The sequence below is a fragment of the Dermacentor andersoni genome, chromosome 8 (genome assembly GCF_023375885.2).
Source record: "Dermacentor andersoni chromosome 8, qqDerAnde1_hic_scaffold, whole genome shotgun sequence".
Classification (NCBI taxonomy): Eukaryota; Metazoa; Arthropoda; class Arachnida; order Ixodida; family Ixodidae; genus Dermacentor; species Dermacentor andersoni.
In genome coordinates this window covers 88,703,734-88,718,946 of record NC_092821.1, presented here as the reverse complement: position 1 = coordinate 88,718,946, position 15,213 = coordinate 88,703,734, and the positions used below count along the sequence as shown (strand labels likewise).

General features: G+C 43.9%; 1 protein-coding gene across 2 annotated transcripts in view; it reads left to right on the top strand.

Annotated features, from left to right (window-relative positions):
- The window catches only part of nonC (serine/threonine-protein kinase Smg1), a 130,767-nt gene that overhangs the window by 12,585 nt on the left and 102,969 nt on the right, over nucleotides 1-15,213 (top strand). The window contains exons 4-10 of one of the 2 annotated variants that reach the window (XM_055069803.2): nucleotides 2,561-2,602; nucleotides 5,684-5,992; nucleotides 8,582-8,629; nucleotides 11,661-11,777; nucleotides 13,570-13,642; nucleotides 14,150-14,307; nucleotides 14,665-14,907. In XM_055069803.2, coding sequence (XP_054925778.1) covers nucleotides 2,561-2,602; nucleotides 5,684-5,992; nucleotides 8,582-8,629; nucleotides 11,661-11,777; nucleotides 13,570-13,642; nucleotides 14,150-14,307; nucleotides 14,665-14,907 — 990 coding nt within the window. The remainder of the gene's footprint in view (nucleotides 1-2,560; nucleotides 2,603-5,683; nucleotides 5,993-8,581; nucleotides 8,630-11,660; nucleotides 11,778-13,569; nucleotides 13,643-14,149; nucleotides 14,308-14,664; nucleotides 14,908-15,213) is intronic. The other variant, XM_055069804.2, reaches the window with a different exon arrangement.

The window sequence follows — 15,213 nt, the reverse complement described above, 5'->3', positions numbered from 1 at the left end:
GCGTGCTAGCAAGCATGCATAATCTCAGTAAATGTTCTAGCACTTAAATATTCTGCCCCATCTATATAATGCCTGCAGTCTTTTGAAAAATTCTGAAGGATGTACAGACAACGACCGATTTTTCGTACATTCCCGACAATTCGGACGCCTTCGCGGTGCCGCCACGTACCCCATAGTCAATGTATAAGAACGTCTGAAATTTCTGATGCAAAAAACCTTGGCAATCCGATTTTCCGAACTTGTTGCTATGACCGAGGGTCCGAAACAGCATTAATTGTATCCACCACCGCCTCCATCTAAATTATCTTGCCGCCTCTAACCGGCGCTTTCGCACGCAGATGCACTGGCAGGCGAGCCACCACCGCGGCAGTGCTAGGCCTGGCTACTTCGACATTCGCTGCCAAGTTTCTTTCCGGTCGGGCCTGTGTTTTCCATTGAAACAATTCGCCGCTTTTAGCAATGGCGCCGACTCCGCCTTTGTAATAATCGCCAGTGTCTTGGAAGCTCTGGAAGCATGAGGCGTTGCATAATGCCGCATTTCAAAAGTTCACTTCGCCTCAATGCAGCACTGTTGCGCAGTAAAGCACACGCGAAGTATTGCGGTGAAGCATGCGAAGAGTGGGAAGGGGCAATTGTCACGAGACACAGTAGGTATGTATTCCGTAATTACACACGCGTGCGCCCGCCGTCTCCTATCACAGTGCGAGCACTTATACGCCTAATAAGTGTTCTGGCAGGCCTTCAAAGCTATTTGGGACGTGTGGGTGGTGATTTGAGTCGTTGGGGGCAGAAAAAAGCATGCATTCGTTTTTTTTTTTCGGACATTTTCGCCGCCCCTAGGAAGTCCGAAAAATGGACGTTGATTGTATTACTGCAATGGTAAAATACAAGCACTGTTTCTGATCGGCACACCGAACACTACTGCAAGAGGTGACCATGTGAGACCACTGTAGCAGTAGCTGCTGAGAACATATCTCTTTCTCTGATGGGGCAATTTATGCATGGCTAACGTGTGTCATCTGTGTTGATATTGTAGGCTTCAGTGAAGTCACCTCCGATGTAGTGGGTTATTTCCTTTGCTTTCGACCTTCATATTTTTGCGCCGCACTCATCAAAATGAGCACTGTTAACAAGAAGTGACTCTGTGCAAGTGCATATCAGGCAGCCTACTAGTACTCGCATAACATTTTAAACTTTTCATTAGAATTTTCATTTATTTTGCTTAAGGAAGGTCCTGGACCTCGAGACCCTAGTGGACAACTTGCCAAGCTTTTTTTGCTTTTTTTGGTGCCTGTGTGTTTGTATAGGGATCTATTGAGTGAGAATAAGTGCCACTTCATTGGAACACGGTACTCGCTGCTGTTTTGTGATCATCCCTTGTGTTTTAGTGCAGCGAGGTGCCTACTAGGTGTATGCTGTCATTGTGCCAGGCCACTTGCTGTGTGTGTGCATGCTTGTTGGCAAACTGCACTTGCCTTTTGTGGGAGCATCTGTGCAGTGAGCTGGTCTTTGTGCGTTCACGATACTCGGCCATGCACGTGTGTGGTGCGCATCTTGTTGAGCTAAAAGCAGCAACTGTTGGCAGCTTTCGTTTCTGCGAGTGATGTGCACTTGGACCGATCGTTCTCAAAGAGTCCATATATAGAGCAGTGGCATGTTTGGGTTACTGTTCAGGGTGTGCGAATTCAAAATTTTGAATACAGATGGAATACAAATACTTAACATCGAATATCAAATAATGATGTGCATATGCAAGTTGGTTTATTTTTATCATGTTGGCGCATTGCAATTACGTTGTCATTGGTAAAAAATTAAACTAGTAAGTCGATATACTAAAGGATTATGTATTTGGCCCATGTTAGGTTTGGAAAATTAAATAATTTCTGCTAGTTGTCTGTTCTCGCCAACCTGTGCCTTATTGTACCACACCACATCAATTTCCCGCAAACTCAGAGGCATTTGACCCTGTACCAGTCGTCACTCATTGCATTTGCTGTCAAGCAATAACCCCAGGATTGCGGCTGGGAGCTGCAAAAGAGTGCACCCTCGCTGTTCGCAAACCCATGCCCCTTGCTACTGAGACGCTGGCTTTTCTGCACAGCTCAGACGTCAAGCGGCTAAGCGTTATTTGCAGGCTAAATTTCTCCAGCAGCATGAAATTTTCGCAAAATACAGTACAAAATCGGAGACACTTTCTTAGATTAGACAGAAATAAGCGCTAAGAATCATGTTTGCTCCCGCACAGCCAGAAATATGTTCGATTTGTTTCGAATATTCTTATCCAATCGAATATTCGAAAATTTTTTAATATTTGCACACCTCTAGTTAGGGCCTATTAAAAGCGTACAGTATGCTTCCAATGGTGCTATGCAATATGCAAGACACTCATCTGAGCAGATAGGTGAAGATGCTCTCCGTGATAGGGTTGGTGGCAATTTGATGCACGGTGGGCACATTTTCTTTTAGTGTTAAATGTGTGCTTAGCTGTTCTCTTGCTTTTCTCTCTGTTCAAAACAAAGTCGTTTCACGAACTCACACAGTTTTTGTTTTTCAATTGCAGGTGCTGAAAGGGAATCCCCAAGTTGCTGCTGAGGTTCTGCAGGTTAGAGGGCTCTCCTTTTAATTCCCTTGTTTTTGTCTTAAGGGGAGATGTGGGTCTTAAAACCAATTTTGTTAATTTTAGTGTGAACGGGATGATATTTAACAGTATTGTTCAGTTCTTTCTGCTGATTGCAAATATATAATTAGATGTTGTATATCTTCATTAGAACAAATGATGCAAAGTTTTTAATACAGAAATTCAATCAATTTCTTACGGGACTTTTCAAAAACTTAATTTTGTCAAAAGGAAAAACAAAGTATATGGCCAGAACGCCAGAGAGTAGCTCTAGCCGGTGATGCTATTTTTATTGTTCTCAGTGCAATTATAATGCAAAAATAACAGATGTAAACATAATTCAAATATTTCTGCTAATTTTCGTTTGTATTTAGTGGCAATTAAAATTTAGCCGGCAGCTTTAGAAATAAATAAATAGCATCACCGGCTAGATCCATTCGACACAAATATATTGATACCAAACATTTTGCTGGTACTTCGAAAGAACATATGAAGATCCCCCGTAAGGCAGTGTGCGGTGTCCAAAAAAATGAAGCTGAGAAAAATGAGTTTGAACTTTCAGTTCACTGTAACTTTTAATGGGCTAACAATATGGCAATATTAATTGCACCACCATGTAGCCCTGTCTTTCAGCAACAAGTTCATGACATATATATGGCCATTTTGCAAAAATAACATTGAGATATTGGTTGCAAAATCATGCATAGTCATTGAAAGCAATGCCAGAAAGCTAGCACCATGAGCTTCACATTTCTATTTTAGTTCCTTGTTGAACAGAAGGCACACAAATGGCATCCCTATGCAAATAAAGTTGTGCAGAGTTCATGGCCACAACAAAATATGTCCTTTCCACAAAGTTTACGGCTACAACAAAAAATTGGGATTAAATCCCAGTGGTGGTCGCCACATTTCAATGGAGCTGAAATGCAAGAAACTTCATGTGCTTGTGTTGTAGCGCTTTCCAAGTGGTCAAAATTGGTCCACAATCAAATCACGGTTTTGGAACGTAAAATCCCAGAATTTAAATTGTAAAAAAAATTTATATCTCTTGCACACTCTCACAATTGTGCATTCAGCAAAAGGTCACACCTATACCTATAAATGCCCAAGACTGTAGGCAGAGTCTGTTGGTGGCTTGTGCCTCTTTGCAAGCTTGTTTATCAAAGCATTTCTGTTTTTGTGATCCTTGTTGGACATGTGAACCTCCGACGATCCTTTCGCGCATGCCACACGTGGAGCACTCCAGCACAAGCTTGGCACAGAGCCCGTACTCCTTGGCGGGGTCCTTCGAAAGCATCATTGTTTCTTGGCGCACACGGGACACGGCATAAGTCCAAAAAAGTATTGCACCACGGATAAATCCACGATCGCAAGTTCCGTTCCGCTGTCGCTGACGTCCTCTTTCGTGTCAACACCCAGCAGCTCCAACTTTCGCTCCGTTGCAGACTGCGACGCCGGGCGCGTTTTCGCCTTATCGGCGATCGCTGCGCGCTTGCTTCTTTCTTCGGTCGTGAAGAAAACGGTATCTACACGGTCTGCGCCAACACGCGAGGCGTGGGTGGACGAAGTGTTGATGCTAGACGTACTGGATTGCAGCTCGGAACTCGATCCGGCAGAATCTTCAGGCAGACCAGCAGCCGGCAACTCCGGGTACACGACAAGCTTATCCGTCTTCTATCGCGCATTCCACGGCCGCCATCGCGCCTTGCCGAACGCTTGACGCGTAGTAGTCTTCAGATGACGATCTCCTCCAGCCATTCAGGCAGCGAAAAAGACACTTCATCGAACGTTGTCGAGAAGCGAGCGGCGCGATGAAACCACAGAGACAAGCACGCAGCGCGCACGAGAGCGACCAGCCTGTCGGGAACGCGGGAATCGGCACTCAAACGGCGCCGGACCAATAGGAGCGAGGCGCGCGGGGGGCGTGCGTGCTTTGGCCAATCAGCGGCACGGGCGCATCCTTCAGAAATGACGCGATAGCGTCTGTTCCTCCTCACCTACGCCATTTTGAACCGACGCAAAATACGCACAAAGAAAGCAGCTTCCAAACAAGCTCAAAATGGCGCCCGCCGGCCAACGCGTTCGCAAATGACGACGGCGCGAAGTTCGAACATTTTTGGCGATTTTTTGCTAATTCCGCGGCCACCGTGGCCCGTATAAGTGTTTTTTTATTATTTTCCGATTAAATTTAGGTTCTAGATTTCGCGGAGGGATTCTTGAATGTATAAACGTAGCGAAAACGCACTTTTCCGAAAATCGACTTTTTTGCGATTTTTTGTCATTTCAAGACCCGCGTCTCCCCTTAACTCTGAGGCCTCGAAAAGTGTAACACTGAGACACTGTACTATCAATAAGTTGCAAGAAGATTTTATGATGGCAGGATGTCACTGAAGTTTATAATGACTGAAAGTTGTGAAGTTATTTGCATGCATACACATTTGTTGCTGAATTTTGAACATGTCTTATTGGAGAATGATTTCAACTGACCATCTGACTTAAATATAAGTTCTTGACCCTACAAAAGCCCAAACGTCGTTCCACTTGAAGCAAAAATTAGAATAACTAGTTTGCTTTTTGTTTCGGCCATGGAGAGTACAGTATTTACGTATTTAATCGCATAACGCTTGCACACCCATATTTGGCATCCATATTTGGCACCCATATTTGGCACACCCATTTGGCAATTTTTTTCTAATGATGCGGGGAAAATTTGTTCCACACTATTATCACACTGCCAAACTTCGCATCAATTTTCCACATAAAGAAGTGGGATCATTGTGCGATAAACATGGTATATTTGCAAAAAGAAAAGGAAATCTGTTTTAGTAAGAAAATAATTATTTATTCATTCTTTGTAATTGGTTTCTTGAGCTATCCACAAGTGGTTCCAGCATATAGAGAAATGCTACTGTGGCTGTTGTGTTAACTTTCTCGTGCTTAAATCAGAGTTTGGCGGTGTCAAATTGAGGATATGAAAAATGTGACAACGGGCTAGGTGGGGGCTAAAACTGAAAAATTGTAAACGGGAGCTGCCAGTCAGTGATACTTTTGTTTTTCGTTACGCAGACGATGATGGGTCGTGCCCAGTCTATGCTCGAGTCAGCTGAGGACTGCGAGCTGCTGCTCTCGGCATGCGCGCTGTCTCTGTGGGCCGCGGAACAGGACCCTGAGGCCTTTGCTGCGTCTTACTTCCACGACGCCGTTGACATCCTTGTTGGGTGGCACATTGACGCCCCGTCGGAATCCCTGGCTCGGCGCACGGGCGAGGCTCTGGAGCAGCTTGGTCCCTTCTGGGCCGCCGATCCAAACTTCTGTGCCACTCTGCTGGGGCAGTTTGTCGAGGACCTGGAGGCCTATGCCGAGGATCTTGCCAATGTGAGCGAAGCACGGTTCTCACTAGAAATGCTCACATCTGTTCATAGCTCTAGTTGCAGTGGCTTACGGTTTCTTATATTATTTATTTTCTGACTTTTTGAGAGGAAGTAAGCATACGTTTTGCTGTAGCAAATAAGCCCAGCTTACTTGCTACATGTACATGTAACTACATGTACATAGTTATCTTACAATATAACAATAATAATTAGCACAATATATAGATTACACACAATAAATAGGCAATTAGCAAAGGCAAATAATATGGTGTGCAGAAGTAATAGAGCAATACATTATATAATAGTGTTACGAAAAACAAGAGGTAATCAAAAAGGTAGACAGTTGGCAAAGGTGAACACAGTGGCAGACATTAATTACGAGATAATACATGACAGCTAATTTATATATAACAACACGTAATGAGAAAGGCTGACAATTAGCAATGATGGTAGGCAGTAGTTACAAATTAACACAAGGCAATAGACTTAAGAATGAACAACAGAAAAAGAGGTAAGCAGTTTGCATAAATAGTGGTAATCAGTAATGACAAAGTAATAAAATGTATAAAAGTTAGGTTTACCCAAGAGGTAATAATGTATGACATACATTTCAGGTGTCAGTAAATAAAAGGGGTTATGTATACAGCATAATGAAATAAAATAAAATGACACAGAAATAAATGGTAACTCAAGTAGGTCATAATTATGAAGCATGCAATTAATTTTCGACTAATGCTAAAAAAGTAGATAAAGTTGGGCTGTTTGTAATAGTAGGGTCCAGCTTATTCCATTCACGTGTTATTAAAGAAAAAAACGAATGCTTATGACTTTCTGTATGAACTGGGCGTTCGTTAGTGATAGTGAGTGTTTATGTCGGGTGGGTCGTGTTTGTGTTTTAAATAAGTATTTGGGACTGTCTATCTTTAATTCGTTATGAATAAGTTGGTACATAATTTTTTATCGGACAAACTTGGCTTGGTTTTGTAAGGTGAGGATGCCGGCCAGTTTTAACGATTCTGTGGGTGAGTCTATTATTCTGTATTTATTTTAAATACATCTTAGTGCCTTCCTTTCAACTGCTTCTAGTTTGTTAATGAGTTCTTTGGTGAAAAGAAACCAAAGAACATTAGTATACTCTAATACTAATCTAACAAATGGGTTATATGCTAGTAGTTTTGTGTTTGGGGGGTGTTAGTCTGAGACGTCTTTGTAGAAAAAGCAACTTTTTTCGTGTAGTCGAGGTAACATTGTTAACATGGCGCTCCCATCTGAAGTCGTGTGTCAGTGTTAAGCCAAGGTACCTGTACTCTTTCACAGTGTTAAGTGTGGCGTTATTTATAGTGTAATTAAATTCTGATCCGAGCTTTTTTCTTATAATTGATAAAGTAGCTGCATTTTTTAATGTTCAAAGTCACTGTATAAGTACTGTATAATGCAACTGACGGTGGTCTCCTCTGAACCATCTTCAGTTGCACTTTGCTCCTTGAAGAGGCAATATGGGTGTTGAATGAGCTTCTGAGCAACACTTCGTTGTTCCCCACTTTGCAATGTGGGGAACGGGGTTTTAATCATGGATCCGATACTTCAAATAGGTGCGACGCAGTACTAATGCATTTAATTTGCGTTTACTGCTAAATCACCATTGCACTATTTAATGCTATCTGTAATTTGATTAGCCTTGAATAATATTTTGAACAACACTACATGAAAAGCATGCTGGAAACATTATTTTTATTTTTTTTCAAATAGGTGCTTCAGCAAGCTTGGGCTGAGCAAAGCATTGTGCCATTGTTTGCAATATGGTGCTGAGCATTGAAGAGGGAATGTTGCGAGACAGTTAGATGCCAGATGAGTTTTCAAGAGTTCGTCGCTAAACATTCTTCTCGTGTAATGCTTACCTGTTTGTGAAGCTGCACGCATCATGCCTTCATGCATGCTGTAATGGCTTGTGCTACTTTTTCTTACCTTGGTGAAAGGCTAACGTTCTGCCGTGCTTGCTGTAGCTTTCAGCTCACCCTATGTGCGAATTTATGGCACAGAGTCTGTTAGAATTAACACTGCGATGCTTTCTAAAGGTGTCAACGACGCTGCATCACTTGGATGCCAGTGTTATAGTACGCACTCCAGTTCTTGCTCAGGTGCAGTATTGACAGTGAAATTGCTCAAGGTTTGCAAACAAGCTGAATGTTTGTGTACAATTGGGCATAGTGTAGGCAAAAAGAACAGAGAGTTCTTTTCACACTTGTCCTTTACTTTAATGTTTGTGGTGGTCTTTAACTACAATCTTTGCTTGCCAACTATGTCTTGAAAACTTAGCTGTGTCAGTCATACCCTCTGAGAAAGTTAATCCCAGGAGAGCCGAATTTTCAGAAATTTTAGCCTGGGTCAAATAAAACACCGCCGCCATTACCTGCATGACACTGCGCTTTGTGCTTGCCTGTAGCAGGAGGGAAGAGAAGTGCATTTGCGTTGTGCTTATTCTGTTTTCTTTTCCTCACACAGGGATGCCTATTTGCATGTACCCAATGCGCCGTTCTCTGCATGCTGATCTGTGCACATGACCCCTTGCAAAATGCCTCTTGTGTTATCCTAGCGCAAGTTCAAGATGACGTACCGGCAGCCCCGCCCTGCCTTTTTGTGCGTGAGTGCATGATTCCCCCAATCCTCTCCTTCCTCTTTTCTTCAAGTGGTGCACAGTTAATGCACTTGACTTACGTCTGGTGATGGGACCCTGAGTACCAAGCTTGCAGCTTGCTGCCCCCCCATCCACCTTGCCCTCTCTGCCATCCCATGTGCAATCTGGCGCACTGTTAAAGGAATGTGCATGTAGTAGTGTATTCTGCCATTGATTATAGCTGAGATATGGCATGAAGGTTTGCGGGCAAAAATTCTTTGTAATTGTATGTCTGATGGCTCACATCAGCCATTCTGCTCTGATAATGGTCAAGTATTACAGTTATGTTGGCTTTATTGCTGTTTAGGCATTCTGCACTAAAGAGAAGCACTAGATCAATTGAGATTGATAAAGCAGACTTTCTAAGCTCTATTTTTCGTTAATTTTACAGCAGGAGGTTGATTACAAGGAAAGAAAATGAAGAGGAATGTTTCTTTTTTTTTAAACTTTGCACTGAAAACCCCGAGCCAGTGTACCAGTGTCACGTTCATGACGTCAGTTTGACGTGGATTTCAAAGCATTTTGGCCAGTCTTGGTCATTGCGGCGGCAGTGAAAGTTCTTGAAACTCCCCCAAATTCAGTCTTTGACTTTTTTAGAATACAATGTTGTTTACCAATGTAAATTTAACTAGGCCTGAGCGGATGCCATTAAAATTCATTCTGTCATGGTGAGCTTCCGCGGAATTTCCAGGTGACGTCACCATGTGTCTTTTGTTCTTGCGCCTTTCGTAGCTCACCAAATCGGCTCTCATGGTACGAGTGTATTTTTTTGTAATGTCAAACTGGAATGCATTGATACAGCTGAAGCTATTTTTCTCTTTAATATCCGACATTAGACCTTACTGTACCTAGAAATGTTTTTTCCCAAACTGCCTGCTTTGGCAGCAGAGAAAGTACTTATGAAAAAAAAAAAAGAGTAAGTAGTTATAGCAGAGAACCTTGGTGCAACCATTAGAGAGATTTAGCCTGTTTTAAATGTGTTGCTGTTTGTGGAGTATTGGAACACCAGAGACACAAACGTGCTCAGCAGCGCTGGTGGCAACATTTTGTGCTGCTGACATCAGCTAGAGCACGCATGACTACATATATATATATATATATATTATACACACAGCAAAACATCTAATATGCATTTCATGGGACCAAAAAATATATTCGAATTGACTGAACATCTAATTACCGAGGGTATAAAGAAAACAATTAACATGCATGCTACGTCAGCACGCTTTTATTTACTGAATGAATCAGCAAATGCTGTTCCTATTTTGCAAAAAAGCAGTGCTAAAGCTACTATTCTCGCCATCTTGTGACTGATTGGCGGTCACATCGGTGAAGGCCTCAGGACTTCCTTCGCAGCATTGCCTGCCGCGGCATGCGTCTTCATCTGAGACACGCTTTTCACTACCGCACGCACGTCCCAATTACTTTTTCGCCAGTGGCATGGTCACCAACAGATCAACCGTCCATCACGATGTTGCCAGCACTGTTCATCCTTGATAGCTTCTGCTGTGTTTGTGACAATGCGTGCACAGCGGCTGCATCGAGTCAAAAACGAAACTACCTTTTGCCGCAAGAAGTCTGGCTAAAACCGTGGTGACTGTCGACGTGATCATAGACGGCGACCACGCATTTCTGAAGGCACGCGATCAACACGGTGGTATGCGTCGCAGTAAAGGCAAAATATAGTATAAAGGCACAAATAGGCACGAAGTATTCCTGCATTCTTGTTTATGTATGATTCTGATGACTATGGCAATGTGGATTCTGCTGCTTTATTTCGGTTGCATACTAGTGCCGCTTTTGCTGCTCCGCATTGAAAATTTGTGGAGCTCCGTACTCGCCAAGCTCCGAGAGTTACCGGAATTAATCGGTGTGTGGCCAAATGCGTCTGAATTAACGAGAGTTTCATTTCGATAAATACTGCACACATCTGCTGGGAAGAGAAAGCGAGTCCGAATTCTCTGATTTCCTGAATTCACAGGGGTCGAATTAACGAGGTTTTATGTTCGCACCTTCTGACAATGCTCACCTTCTGATGCCCTCCAGCTCTATGTAGAAGCTAGTGTCTTCCACTGAAGCACGCACTGAGAGCAGTTGCAAAACACATGTTGCTGCATCTTGCCGTGTTAACAGTTTGGGGGCTCTGCACGGTTGATGTGATGGGCGCAATTCCAGGTGTATGCAACTTTCAGGCAAATCTGGTGAAACAAAGATGTTTGGGTTCACTCAACTTTAGGTGATAAATGAAACGCCCTGTTCGCCTATTTCTTGCAAATGCTTGTACTGATGCACGCAGAATGCACGGCAGTAGTGTTGGTCTTGTCACTGATCTCCTCCACGATCACATTTTCCTTCCTCTCCCAGAATTTTTGCAAGAAGGCCTCACAATTATAGTGTGTGCGTAGAATCTAATTTTGCATGCAGTTACCTTTCTAGTACGTTTTTTCATTAACCAACCTTGTGGGGCAGCAAATTAAGGGGCCACTAAGATCCCTGCTGGTGTTTTGCTTGTTTGGCATAATGGAGGGAGTTAAACTTGTTTCTTCTCCCTTCGCCACCTTTGAATTGGCCGTGGCCATCCTCTTGAACCCTTAACAGGCAGCACTTTCCATGAGTAATGGTGCCAAAATAATAATTGAATTTTAGGGCTCTAACCATACCTCCTAAAGCTTCCTCTACAGGCAGTCCCGAGCTTGATGGTTATAGACTCGTACTTCAAGCTGTTGCGTCCAGTGGTAACTAAGAAACAATTCTATGTGTTCAGTTTGTCAACTCCTCTCCCTCTCTCTAGCAGTTCTAGAATATACTTTATGAGCCAAGTCTGTCAAATCCATAAAGCCAAAGAGAAGTTTTGGCGGGAAATGGAATTGGAGCTCATCTAAGGGCTTTAAAAGGCTATATCCATCTGTTTGATCTGATCTGTGCTGATGAGAACACTTGAAGCACATGTTTTCAAAGAGTACATTTATCCTGGTTCTGGTGCCTGCTGGGAAAACAGGAGGACCCCAATGAGTGCCTGGACAGGATGGCTTCCCTGCTGCGCGTCTACGGAACGGTGGTGCACAGCCTTGGAGACCAGGCAGTCCAGGTTGTGACCTGGGAACTGCTCAGCGAGGTGAGCTCGGCTGATTGGTTGGCAGGACTGGGAAGAGCCATTTTGGAAAAAAGTAGATAATGAAGGGATGTTAAATGTAGAGCGTGTGACATTGCTGTTGATCACAGCATTAGCAAGTGCACATATCCTTCTGTACGGTGCAGTTTCACGGAACTAGCATAATTTCTCAACGAGGAGGCACAAGAAAAAAGAGTTTTGAGTCATCGTGGAGGCTTGCTTGTGTGTTCTTGTGCTGTAGATTACAGGGTACATGTTGTTGGGTTTGTGTATTGTCACATTGTAGTGACAGTGGAAAACCAAATGCTACCAAACGTGCAAATTAAGAACCTAACCCCTTGTTGGGCAAACTTGTGCCAGGAAGCGCAGGCAACATTTTAATCGGAGCACTAGAGGCAAACATGGTCATCAGTCATTGTATCTCATCCCAGACATCAAGTGTGTGCACTATTCATCTCTCGTTGTATTTCCAGATTATTTGCTGGTGCTTTGGTATATTTGAGAATGTTCATGCATATATTAGAAGAATATTCGAGAAGCACTTGTGATGCATGCACAATCTGATGAGACACGCTTCCTTCGCAATAGAAACAATGGCCAAGAAATTTTGATGCTGTAGGTGTGCTTTGCACGGAGTGATAACTTTATAACGGTGACAGTCCACCATAAATTAAAAGAGGCAGTAAGTAAATGAATTACTATGCATGACAATATTTAGGACTATGTAGAATTAGGCGTAGGAGTAAAAAATTAAAAAAATATTTTCGATTGTTTAGCCTGTGTCATGGCAGTGACCTTTTTTTAAAAAAAAATTTTCATGTGCGGCCAGTAAAGCACACATACTCTGTGGTGCTGAGGGTGTTCGTGCAGCATGTTGCACGTGGTTTTTAATTGAGCACCGAGGTGCAGGCTGTCTCGTTCAATTGACCTAATCGCTCAGTGAGAGGTTCCCTTCCACTGTTTTCATCTACTTTTGAAAGAATACCATGGTACTAACATCATAAGCACTACTTACTCCGCCTGCCAGTGTAGTAATTGTAAGTCCCAACAAGAGGTAGCAAATGTATCACTACAGATGACATAAGTGCCATGTGCAGTCCCAACTAGCAAAAATATAGCGTTTTGGACACTTTTAGACCTCTCCTGAAATGCCTGCTGTGTTGGCAGCACATCACACCACCAAGCATTGTCTTGCAAGGTGCCATGCAGCACCAGTGCACCACCGCTGCACCACCGCTGCACCTGGCTACACTTGACGACTGTGGTGCACAGGTGCAATTTTGTGCCAAAGAATTTAGGGCTGTGCTCGAGGCATACTGGTGAGCTGGTATAATAAGTGCACTGAATAGTGCATGAATTCAACAAAGTTTCTCATTTCTTGAAGTTGCTGATCCTTGGTTACGCAGATCCCAGAGCTTGACTGTTACTAAACTGGTCACAAAGTGTGCCCATATGTACGAGTGTTTATAGTAGCTTCACATTTATTATCTCATCTGTGTGCTTGTGTTTATTTTCTTAAGTTGTCTTATATTCACATGCTTGTATTCACATGCTTGTATTCACATGCTGTAAGCACCGCTTGGCAGAAAGGCACAGCACTCTTGTACAGTCCTTAGCTCTTTTTGTTGGGTCTTCAGTGTTGTGTATGCAATGTTAAAATAAACATTTGATTTGTGACATGGTTGCTTTGGTTGCAGAAAGACTTGATGGCCAAAAGCACGGGGCCGACAAGTGTGTTGCCTGCCATTGCACTTCAGTTAAAAAGTGAAGTTTCCTTGGGTTTCTTGCTTTTCAGAACCTCCATGGAATGGCCAACTGTGTCCTGCAGGCAACCGAGTTTGCACCCAGGAACTCTCTTCTTGTCTCAGGTAAGCTGCCTTGTCTGCTGTGGTTGCTGCCAGGGCCATTTTTTTTTTCTCTTTTGCACTGTCGCCAGCCTTGTGCAACCGAAAGTTGCTGCACAGTTCTGAAAGGCAAGAGATTTTGAGTTCTTTCCTGGAACTTGTGCAAAAGGGACACAGAGTGTTGAGCAGAAGTTTATGCTTTGAGTACAGGCTGGCTACACTTTATTTTCACTTTGAATGCTTTACTTTTAATAATTGGGACAGTCATTGCAGAATCACTCGATGTGATGCTGGCACATTTTTTATGTGTGAGCAACAATTGAGAAATGAATATTTAACTCTCTTATTTGGCTTCGTTTGGCTTATCGGAGCATGTAGGATTTTGGAATGCGTACCTATGTAGTAAAATTCTAACTTTGGCTTCTTAGTCACTGGTGACCGACAGACATGGGACTTTGCTTGTTGCCACCGGATGGGTTCCTTGCTGCGTCTTCCCAGTGCCCTAACCCTCTTCATGGCGCGTTTGCGCAGCCAACCAGACGGTGGTGCTGCTGTGCAACCTGACGGGTCAGTGTCCCTCGTCCCTGGTGGACCTGCTGCACCTGCAGGCGCAGCTGGTGCTCTCCGAGGCACACACCCTGTCCCTGCTGCGCCTGCTTGGATCCCTCGTGCAGCATTTGGGTGCACAGGTCAGGGTTCATTGCTTGTTGTTGGCACCAACGCCGCCTGGAACTAGGGAACACCTTCTCACGTCCTCTTTGTAACGGCTGTTGCATTTTCACAGCAAGATCAGACGTGCAAGCACAGAGAAGTCTAATAGTGCAGCAGGTGTTGACTTCCAGTAGATATTTATTGATTGGAATATTATGCATGTTTACGGGCACAAGCTACGAACTAGAAAAAAAGAAAAAAGGCTTACGTGGTTGCAGGAAAGAACGCTTCACCCCTTGCCCAAGAAACGTTCTTAAAAAGAACATCCTCATCACCTGCAGAACCCTTAGTGCTTAGCAAACTATAATCTTGAGCAATGCCTCTGAACTTTGTAGATTCCACTGCCGCTGGTATCGCTGGCCTTCGAGAGCCGCTGGCGTCGCAGCCCACGGGCCCGGGTGCAGGCGCAGCTGCTGTCGGTGCAGCACGCCATGCTGAAGCTGAAGAGCGTGGCCATCGTGGAGGAGGCCTACCGATGCCTGGTGCAGAGCCTGGACGCGACGGGCATGGCGGCCACGGCCCTGGCACCCCTGTGCTCTCTCAGCCAGGTGGCCAACGCCCGGCACTCCATCATTGGGGTGAGGAACATTGGCCTCTCCAGGCTCCATAGCTTGCGTCGTACGTGCTCCTCGGAATGGGAGAGCCTGAGCGCAGTACGCTAGCAGGGAAATTGTACCTTTTCTGGAACGGTGCAGTCCACTCAAACCTCTTTATAACAAAGTTGCATTACACATGAAGATGCTTTATTTTTTATGTATATATATCGAATCTTTGTTATGAGCATACACATGCGTGGATCTGGGGGGGAGGGGGGGGGGTAATGGTTGAAAGTCCTGACTCGTCCCCCTTAAAATTTTTGTGCGCAGCTCGGCATATGACACGTG